This window comes from Symsagittifera roscoffensis, chromosome 1, assembly GCF_963678635.1.
Source record: "Symsagittifera roscoffensis chromosome 1, txSymRosc1.1, whole genome shotgun sequence".
Lineage (NCBI taxonomy): Eukaryota > Metazoa > Xenacoelomorpha > Acoela > Convolutidae > Symsagittifera > Symsagittifera roscoffensis.
The window spans coordinates 2,285,984-2,296,611 of record NC_087062.1 but is presented as its reverse complement, the minus strand read 5'-3'; the positions used below and the strand labels follow the sequence as shown (position 1 = coordinate 2,296,611).

The window sequence follows — 10,628 nt, the reverse complement described above, 5'->3', positions numbered from 1 at the left end:
TGAACGCATAAAAACAAAAATAAATTGACATGAAAATAGAATGACGCTCAAATGTGGTTTTTCGCGGTTTGATTTCTGACTTACTTTTAATTTCAGTTCAATTTTTTTGTAAAAAAAATGCAATTTTCTCTATTGAACAGAAAAAGTGTAGAGGTCACGAAAAAGAAGATCGGATTTCAGTTTTGAAAGTGGATTTTAATTTGCAGATTTCCCAGCGGAATAAAAACATTTACTCATCGATCCATTTTTCTCGAATTGATTTAGTTTATCGAAAAAGTGACAATATCAATTTGTTTTTGAAACTAAGAGAGGCTTAAGGCCATTTTTTGTTGCAACTCGAAAGTTCAATTTCTGAAAGTTCAATTAAAAAAAGCGTCACTGAAAAACGGACTGTAAAATTTAGAACTGGTAACTTTTGGCTCAGTTCATGAGGAACTCAAATTTCTTTTCGTTTCTGGTAACCTTGTCCTAGAGGTAACCAATACGCCTGGGACGGAAAAGGTCTTGGGTTCGAATCTGTCAGGACCTGTTTTTTTTTCAAGCGGGAAATATACCGTTTCAAAAAAGTTTTCGGCTTATTATTCGCCTGCTTGTTTTGTCGACTTAGTTGACGCATCGTATAATTGATTTTTGCTGTAAGCAATTTACATTGTTGATGCTTTTAGTGTTTTGTTTATTTCTGCTGTTTGTAATTTCTTGACTTTGTATATATTTTTTTTTCGCTTAAAAACCATTCTGCCAAAATGATTTCAGCTTATATTTTATTGGCTCAGTGTTCTGATTTTGATGGTTTCAAGGGAAATATAATTCGTATGCTTAATGAGTTGGAAGTATTCAGTTCAAATTTTTCATGACAACATTTTTTTCTGCTTCTTAAACTTTTTTCTGATTGATTGGTTTCTGCCTGTTTTATATCGGCTTGATATCTTCATTTTGCGGGTTTCGAAAAAGCAAGAAAATGTTTGTTTTTGCGTTTGTGTATTTTAATGGCGAGGGGGACTTAATAATTTAAGAGTCGTAAATTTTTTAGATTTTTTGGCATTTTGTATATTTTCTTTTTTTTTCGGCTTAATAGGTTTCGGCCTATATTATATCGGCTTAGTGGACTCAAATTACTTTGTCACAGCTTGGTCAGTTTTCTTTTGGTGCGAATTTCACATTCTATTGTCTTGGAATGTTGCTGTTTGTAATTTCTTGACTTAGTATATATTTTTTTTTCGCTTAAAAACCATTCTGCCAAAATGATTTCAGCTTAAATTTTTTTCGGCTCAGTGTTCTAATTTTGATTGGTTTCAAGAGAAATGTAATTCGTATGCTCGCTGGATGCTTAATGAATTTTTTAAATATTTTAAAAAGTTCTGAATTGCAACTATTCAGTTCAAATTTTTTATGACTACATTTTTTCTGCTTTTTATACTTTTTTTTCTGATTGATAGGTTTCTACTTGTTTTATAGGGCTTGATATCTTCATTTTGCGGGTTTCGAAAAAGCAAGAAAAATTTGGCGTGGGGGACTTAATAATTTTTGAGTCGTAATTTTTTTTGAATTTTTTGGCTCTTTGTATATTTTCCTTTTTTCCGGCTTAATAGGTTTCGGCCTATATTATATCGGCTTAGTCGCCTCAAAATACTTTGTCACAGCTTGGTAAGTTTTCTTCCGGCGCGAATTTCATATTCTATTGTCTTGGAATGTTTCTCTTTCAAAACTAGCCTGATTCATTTTGAGAGATTCAGTTTTTTTTGACATTTCCGATTTTTTGCCGACCTAGCTGCTTTCTAGTTTTTTATCATAAATGTTGAGAAGCGCAATTTTGCCTCTGTGTTCCAAAGTTCAATTCATTTCCTCTGTTAAAAAGAAAGCAACCTCTCCTATCGAACAGCAAAAATATAAATTTCATCAAAAACGTGACCGAATTCTAATTTCGAAAATTCTGGATTTCATTTTGAAATTTCCCAGCGTAAATTTTCAAAAAACTTTCGATCCAGCTTTCTCAAATTGATATCTTTTTTACCAATAATTTCAATCATAAATTGTTCTTAAAATTCAAAGAGGCTTAAGACTGTACCTTTTTCCTTTAAAAAATCGAAAATTGTAATTAAAAAAAAATAAGTTAATTTTTTTTTTCGTTTACTTGCGTTCATCGATTCTTTTCAACAGTCTGTTGGCTTTGTTTTTGACATAGCGACTCTTGTCTTATTTTCTGTCTTTTTGTTTGCCATCCTTTATTGGTCCATATCGCCAATTTTGCCCTCCAGTTACGAAAGCGCGAAGAAACTTGAATGATTTTATGGTCGAACGTGGATTATAATTTTCCCAACAGATTTGGTTAAAATTGTGCAAATCATAAAATTCTCTAGAGTTTTTAAGAGCTGATATATTTGTTTCTCTGCAGTAAAGCGGCTTTAAAAAGTTGAAAAATAATGCCATCATTTGTTTGCGGCTATGTTTTTTAAGTAGTTGTAAGTTAAGTGGAATAAAAAAACTGTTTTAAGTTAGTTGAAGCTAGTGAAGTGAGGTGGGGCCAATGCAGTCTTTTTTCCAATTTTTTTTCTTAGCCCAATTGTTTTCTACGCGATTTGTCCACCATTCTGCTTACCGCCATAATTTGGTTATTTCTTACACTAATAAAAAAGGCTTTGTTCTATCGAGTCATATGACAGTATATTGATTGATAAATTACTTGAAGCAAACAAGTTTGGGTATGTTTGGCCAGGGGCGGATCTAGGATTTTTTTGAGGGGGGGGGGGGGGGGGGGGGGGTGCGGATTTTCAAAAAATTTTGTCGACCTTTTTTTAGGTCGAGCAAAGTGAATTTCTGAGCTCTCCGAAAGCACAAAAAATAACCTGTTTGGCAATGTGATTTTTGGCTCTGTGTTTCGGCGAATTTCTATTGGCCTTGTTTTAGAAGTCTTGAAATTGTTATTTAGTCTGAGCGAATTTTCAAGTGAAATCTTTTTTTTTGCTGTTGTTTCATTGTCAATATTTCTTATTTCCTTTTGAGAAAAATCTGGCGGTAGCAGGATAACAACACGCGTTTTTTCTTCAAATTGAGTTTTTGTTTGCACGTCAATTGGTTGTTTTGTACAAATCAGATGAACTACAAAAATTGCGAGTCTTGCAGAAGTTTTAATTATCGGTTTAAATTTTGAAGTGGTATGTAAATCCAAGTTGGTGAGTTTCTCTCAAACTTATTTAGCCTGGCGTTTCCCGATTTAGTATTTTGTGCATTAATTATCTTGGTTTTACACTAATCATAAAGGTTTTTCAAAATGCTACAATTTTAATGTGTAGTTTCAGTTATTTAATGTCGACTCTTTTTGGATCAACGGGGACGGGACTGTTCGGAAACACAAATACTAACACTCAAGTAGCCCAATCTGGATTGAACGCTGTGGGAGGAAATAATGAGAACCCGATGAAAGACTTCCTTGTGAATCAGCCGCCCGATGATACCTTAACTGCTCTTCGCTTTTCCCCGGCGTCTGTGTCTTCTACTTTTCTGACCTCCACTTCATGGGATAATAGAGTGAGGTGTTGGGAGATTAACCAGATAGCAGGCACTGCAAATCCAAAAGCAGAACAGGTTATTTTTACACTGCGTCATTTTACTACTTTCTGTGTTTAATATTGAGTCCAAACTTTTTTATCATCTTACAAACATATGAATCAAAATAATTATTTTGTCCAAGAACCAGATAGGTCTATAATCATTTAGTTTGTGTGGAAATTGTTTGCAGATTACAGGTAATTGTTCGAAAGCAGCACTTGTAGTTTTCGGGGAGAAATGATGCTTTTCATTTTTTTGTCGCCTGAGCTTTCCTAATAAAGTTAACTTGAAATTTAACCTTTTTATAATTATACAATGAGAGCTGGATTTGTGCATTCTGTTTTTTAAGATTCGATGAACCCAACGAAGTTTCCTATATAGATCCTGAGGATTTTTTTGTTTTTTAAGGAAAAGTTTAAAAATTTGTTCACGCTCAAATTTGATTTTTCGCGTTTTGATTTTTGATTCCTTTTTAAGTTCAGTTCATTTTTTAGAAGAATGGCACACTCCACTATCGAACAGAAAAACTGTAAAGTTCACGAAAAACTTAATCGAATTCTAATCTCGAAAATGGATTTCCCAGCGGATTCAGTTTTCTCAGATTGAGTTCGTTTTTTACACTAGCATCAGCTTAGTGCATTATTAAGAACCTTCTTTTTTTTCTAACCTAAGTCGCAAATGTTGATGCCATGTTGGGGGCACCTTTACAGCTTTTGATAGCATGTGCTTTGACATTCGAATAGTAATAAGTTAACAGTTTTTTTACTTTGAAACTCGAAAGTTGATTTTTTTTGTCTCCTTGCTTTCATTGGATCTAGCAACTGTCTGTTGACGATGTTATAGGTTTTGAATTCTCCGCTGCTAGACTGTTGCTGGCACGCCGATGGGACAAAAATATTCACGGCAGACTGTGAGAAACAGGCGAAAGTGTGGGACCTGGCTTCGAATCAGATTGTCCAGGTGGCAGAACACGGAGCTCCCATTAAGTCAGTTCGCTGGATCCAATCGCCTCAATACTCGTGTTTGGTCACCGGCTCATGGGATAAGACAGTGAAGTTCTGGGACACCAAGAGTCCCACTCCGATATTCACAATCCAACTGACTGAGCGACTTTACTGCGCAGATATAATGTATCCAATGGCTGTTTTTACGACTGCAGATAGAGGAATAGTTGTGTACTCGTTAGAAGGTTGTTTGTTTACTTGTTTACTATTATACTATTATAATTATTGAGTTTTATACCAGATTTTTGCGAAAGGAAAGGAGCCATATTTCGACAGGCCTAATCGTCTTTATACTCTCTTTTTATTTATCTTGTTTTATGTTGGCTTTAAATTTAAAAATAAACAAAAGTTAAAAATAAACCAAGTTAAAATCCTACTCCACTCTTGTTGAATTGGATTCAAATTGTTAATGCTGCGTGTAAAATACTCGATTCTGAGTGGCCGAAAGTGGCAACTGAAAATGAAGGCAACCTACAGTCCCCTGAAACGCTTCATGGGATATCGGGATAAGTTGGTCCACGTATTTATTATTTTCGATGATATGTTACAATACGTGCTGATATCACTCGTCCTTCTCAAGTTCCTTATCGCTGATAAGAGATACGTCCTTCCCAAGTTAAATACATTATTACTAAAATTGCCACCTGTTGTAATATTGCTCCTTTTTGATTGCAGGAGGGCCTAAAGAGTATAAGAAGTTCGACTCGCCTCTGAAGTACCAGCACAGGTGTGTCTCTATTTTCAAAGATGCAAACGGAGGCCCCACTGGGTTCGCTCTGGGCAGCATCGAAGGAAGGGTGGCCATTCAGTATGCAGAGGGCAAGGATCCGAAGGACAACTTCACCTTTAAGTGTCATCGCTCCAATGCAGTTAACAACGTACAGGATATCTATGCTGTTAGTTTATATTTGGAACTGAACATTAAGATCAGTTAAGATTAATGCTCAACCGGAGCTACTTAACAATTCAAGAAAAGGGGGTGTAATTGTTAAGTAGATGAAGTTATTCGAATTTTTGACCCATCAAAAATCAGCAAAATTCGAGTTATCGAGAGATCGCACTAGTGCTAATTTACTGCTTTTATTTATAATAATAAAGGTTGAAATTCTTTAGGAGTGGCGATTGTTAAGTAGATCTACTCAACCTTCGAATTAGTTCCTTCCTAAGTACCATTGAGGGGGGGGGGGGTGCTTGGAATAGTTAGAGATAGAGAGATAGTTTCAGATCCTAGTTTCATGTTTTATCAATAGGCGTTTAAAGAGTAATTTGACAAAAATCAGTTGAGAATAGTATCCCTAATTTGAACGTTATTCTAATGAAATTGATTTGTTTTTAAAACCATCGAAAGTTATGAGTGGTTACATAGTGGTTGGTGACTCTTCTGATAGCTTAACTATTTTTTCACTAGTTTATGCTTCAGCTGTTTTTTATGTTAAGTAAAAACTCAATCATATTGTTTTCGTTAAGTGCGGTGTTTGCTTGGTGAAAAATATTAATCATAGCTATTTTGGTAGATGCAATTTTTTTGCCAGGTGAACGACATTGCATTTCATCCAACGCACAACACACTAGTGACAGTTGGGAGTGACGGGCGATTCTCCTTCTGGGACAAGGATGCCAGGACCAAAATCAAAACCTCGGAACAGTTTCCTCTTCCCTTGACGTCTTGTGCGTTCAGCCACGACGGGAAGATCCTAGCGTATGCAATTGGGTACGACTGGTCAAAAGGTCACGAGGGAAATGACGTGAGCAAAAAATCAAAGATATTTTTGCGTCCGGCCGAAGAGGAAATGAAACCTCGTGCGAAGACTAAATGAGATAGCGCTCTTTAACTCTTGCTTAAAATTAATTGATATGTGATTTGTTTTTGTTTTTCTATTTAATTTGACCTAAAGATGAAGATTGTTTTTTTTACTTGCGATAAGCAAGGGTATTGCAATCGGGTATTAGACTTTTTCCCCGTAAATAACTTTGTTAACAGGATTTATATCCTGGACTCAATAATATTCTTGCTTTATTATGAATTTAAATTCAATCAATCATTCGGCGCATCTGACGTAGAGGGAATACGCCTGCTTGAGACTGTCTAGGCTTGTCGTTCGAATCCGGCTGTGATCTGTTTTTTTTTCTACAAAATTTGTGCTTTTTTGTCGGACTATCGTCCGTCTGTTTATTTTTGTGCTTTTTCGTCGAGATTTTGTGCTTTTTGTCGGACTGTCGTCCGTCTGTTTATTTTTGTCGGCTTAATCCTCTATTTTTTTGAAGGTTGAGCTTTCCTCCAAGTTGCTGTTACAACAATGTTTGAGTCGACAAAGCTCGGAAGTTTGACTCCAGTCGGGACATTGGACCAGCAGGATGCAAATAGAAAATGTTCGGCTGTTTTAGATTTTTGTGTCTGCTTATTTTTGTCGGTTTAGTTCTCGCAAAAAAGAAATTTTCGAAATTTCGGCTTCTTTCTAGAATTTCGAAAGCTCCTTATTAAGTTTATAATGGTGCAGGCAATTTTGTTCCCGATATTTTGTGCTTTTTGCGATTTTTATAATAGAAACGATTTCGTGAAGTTTTTTCAGTTTGTGGTTTTTCTTTTATTTGATTCAATCATAGTCATTCATTTTTGTATCGCAAATAGTGTAAAGCTCATCTTTGCCTCTGTGTGAAGATTGGAGGCAACTTCATTGTTAGAAGTCCCTTTTCTCTCGGGTTTTAGATAGCTTTTTACTTTGGTGGTAAAGTCTAAAATTGTTCAGAAGTTGATGCGAAGATGGAGCTAAATGGGAATCGAGCATGACAGTGGGTCATTATTATAGATCATCGGAGAGTTCTCGATGAGGGTGCACCAGGATACGAGCTTTCCATTTTATGCTGTAAAGCTTTGCTTAGCCTCAATTGTTCCGGATTGTGTTTCATTGGTTTATTTACCTGAAATTGCATAGTTTGAAGGCAAAAATACTCTTGTTATCAAATTTTGTGGTTTCCAGAGGGTGATCGAACAAGTTTTTCATGACAAAAGTTTTTTTTTTCGGTTCAGCGTTTGGATAATCAACCTTTGTCGGCTAGTTGTCGTTCGATTAATGTTATCTAAAACTTATTTAACGCCGGTTATTGTGTTTCTAGACGTGAACAAAATTCCAGAAAAAATATATTTTTTCCAAAATTTTTCGATTTAGTGGCTTTGAGTAATGAAGACTCTTATATAGGTCATGATGATTTTTAATGTTTTTTTTTTCTCAGGAAAGAGTCTTAATGCTTTAATAAATACAGATGTGCATTCATACATATTGATGCATTATGAATGCAATTAGATACAAATGCACTTTTTGCAATTATATGCAATTAGATATAAACTGATCACTATCTCTTTGTCGCTTCTACAACATAACTTATCATGCACATTCTGTTAAGATTTGGTTTTTTAAGGTTATTTATGCTCTCTGCCTTATATAGTATCTCAATATTGAACTCACTTTGCATGAAAATTTAGTCGAAATTAGTGAATTTAACGAACAATTTGCTGGCAGAGGTCAAATTAGAAAGGCAATCGTCTAAGTATTACCCTGCATTTTGTCCAAGCTTACCTTTAGCAGAGACCTATTCTCTTCCTAAGTTGTTACTGTAATTTTTTTTAGCAAACACTCAATGTTTGTATCACTCACTATCATTGTTCTCGCAAAATATCGATAAAAATCCAGAATAAAACAGTTTTTAACTATATTTACTGTTTTATTTTGTTTATTCTGTTTTATTCTGGATTTTTATCGGAGTTTCTCGAAAATGTTATAGTGAGAGAGAATTGGGACCAATTGAAGCATTCAAATTAAAAAAAAACAAGCATATCGTAGAAATAAGAATATATAGGTGTACTTTTACGAAAATTTATACGAAGAAATCTGTTGGTTTTTATTTGAAAAGCTTCGATGTTTTTTTCTACAGAAGAAAATATTTTGTTATTCACTGCAATGCAAGTAGAATTGAGCAAATCAACTTAGTTATGAAAAAACTTCCCAAACAACACTCAGAAAATTGACTCAGAAAAAAGAATCCAGGTATGAAACGAATTGAAGTATTCAAATGAAAAACATAAACACATGGTAGAATTGAGAATATATAGGGGTACTTTTACAAAAAGTTCTAAGAACAAATCTATTGGTTTTTTCTGAAAAGCTTCATGTTTTTTCTACAGAAAAATTTTTTTTGTTATTCATTGCAATAAAAGTTGAAATAAGCAACTATACTTAGTTATGAAAAAGCTTCCCAAATAACACTCAGAAAATTGGCTCTAGGTGTAAACTGTATCAATCGAACAAATTTAATCAAAATTAGGGCAAATTTCAATGGGCAAAAATTTAAAGCTCCACATAGCTCTCCAATTGTGCAAAAAAAATTGAAGCTAATAACAGAAAAATACGAATTTCACAGTATGTCTGATTTTTGATTTGTACTTCATCTATTATCTTCCACAAGAACTATTTTTTACTGGATCGCAACAAAAAATATAGATTATTTGTAGAAAAATGTATCAATTAACCGAACATTTGTGTCTCGAAGTTGCTTACTTCGAAAGAAACTATCCTTATAGCATCTGAGTTTTTGGGTAATTTTATTTAATTCATCAAAAAATAAAAACTCAAATGCATTAGATATAACTACCAATACTAGTGTTTTTATGTTGGATTTTTTCTTAATATTTTAATTATAACTTAAATTGAAGCAAAACGATCTCAAAATTCTTAGAGAATTAAACTGAACACTGTAGTGGGGTGCTATCAGGGTACGCTCAGTGGTTGCAAATCTAATGTCCAAGTTTGACGGCTCACTTCCTTTTGGTTTCCGAGATATGGCGTTTTTTATGACTTTTCTATTTTTTTTTCAAAAAGTTAGATTTAAAATACTAACTCAATTTGAAATTCTCAGTCCTATAGTGGGGTGCTATCAGGGTTCTCTAAGAGATTGTAAATCTAGCGTCAAATAATGACTGCTCAAATCCTTTTGCTTTTCGAGATATGGAGTTTTATATGATTTTTTCTTTTTTTTTCAAAAAACTTGGATATAAAACTAGCCAATCTTGAAATTATCGACCTGATAGTGGAAATGCTGTCAGGGTCGACTCAGGGGTTGCAATACTAGCATCCAAATATGAGTGCTCAATTATTTTTTGGTTTTCGAGATATGGCGTTTTTAAATATTTTTGCATTATTTTTTTTTCAAAAACTTAGATATAAAAGCAATTAATGGAACTTGAAATTCTCAACCTAATTGTAGAGCTACGTTAGGGTACACTCATGTGTTGCAGTTCCCTCCAATTGTGACTGCTCAAATCCTTTTCCGAGATGTGGCGCCTGTTAAATGAGCCCAGTTCATGTTCACGGTTTAGTACATATTTTTGGAAGCTCTTTTAACGTTCAACGTACTATTTGAAGCACCGTAGGTGGGAGTCATGCGCTAGTTTTGTTTTTATTTGGCGAGGCAAATTCTATTATAAATGGCATCAATAATATTCGCTCAAGGAAGGCAAAATCACTGCGGCTTATGTTTGTGGTACAGTAAAACTGGATTTAGCAGCGGTTACGGCACTTAATAACTTTGTTCGTGGTCTTTGGTGAACAAATACTGTTTTATTCAAAATTGTTCTTAATTTTAGCTTCATCTTTGTCTTAAACTCACTTTCAAGTCACTTTAGCGGATGAAACAAAAGTTTTTCTCCTGCAAAAACTGGCGCTTGAGTGAGCTTTAAGAACAGGTTTAGCTGAAGGATAATTAGATTTAGCTGAAGAAATTAACCAATTGATACTCAGTGCAGGTAAATGTTATTCAAAAAGTTCGTTAAATGTTTTTGAAATCCAAAGAGTCTTAAATTGTGTAGTTTGTGATTAAGCTGTGTTAGAATGAAAGAGAAAAAGGGAGAATAACTTGATTGCAGAAAGAGACAGAGAGTGTGTGAAAGTTGTTTGTGTGTGAGACAACTGATAGAAGGAGGAGATAGTGAAAAACTGAGGTTTAATAAATACGACAAGCAAATTAGACGATCAGAAATTAACAGAATTTAGACGATAACTTGCGTACAAATTGCGTGAAACTTGT

The 10,628-nt window shown here is 34.3% G+C and overlaps 2 protein-coding genes across 2 annotated transcripts in view; one reads left to right on the top strand and one right to left on the bottom strand.

Moving 5' to 3' along the window:
- LOC134856977 (RNA polymerase-associated protein RTF1 homolog) overlaps nt 1-10,628 on the bottom strand; it is a 607,680-nt gene that overhangs the window by 216,989 nt on the left and 380,063 nt on the right. The gene's annotated exons all lie outside the window — the stretch shown is intronic.
- LOC134856985 (protein Rae1-like) lies at nt 3,293-6,452 on the top strand. Its single transcript, XM_063873303.1, has 4 exons — nt 3,293-3,582; nt 4,390-4,735; nt 5,226-5,446; nt 6,083-6,452. Exons 1-4 carry the CDS (start codon nt 3,304-3,306, stop codon nt 6,365-6,367), a joined length of 1,131 nt encoding a protein of 376 aa, XP_063729373.1. The 5' UTR covers nt 3,293-3,303; the 3' UTR covers nt 6,368-6,452.

What these genes read in the sequence shown, in the direction of transcription:
- LOC134856985 (XM_063873303.1), top strand. Translation starts at nt 3,304, where the DNA reads ATGTCGACTCTTTTTGGATCAACGGGGACGGGACTGTTCGGAAACACA. An exon ending in CAAATCCAAAAGCAGAACAG is followed by an intron (nt 3,583 to 4,389) that starts GTTATTTTTACA and finishes ACGATGTTATAG; the next exon opens with GTTTTGAATTCTCCGCTGCT. An exon ending in AGTTGTGTACTCGTTAGAAG is followed by an intron (nt 4,736 to 5,225) that starts GTTGTTTGTTTA and finishes TTTTGATTGCAG; the next exon opens with GAGGGCCTAAAGAGTATAAG.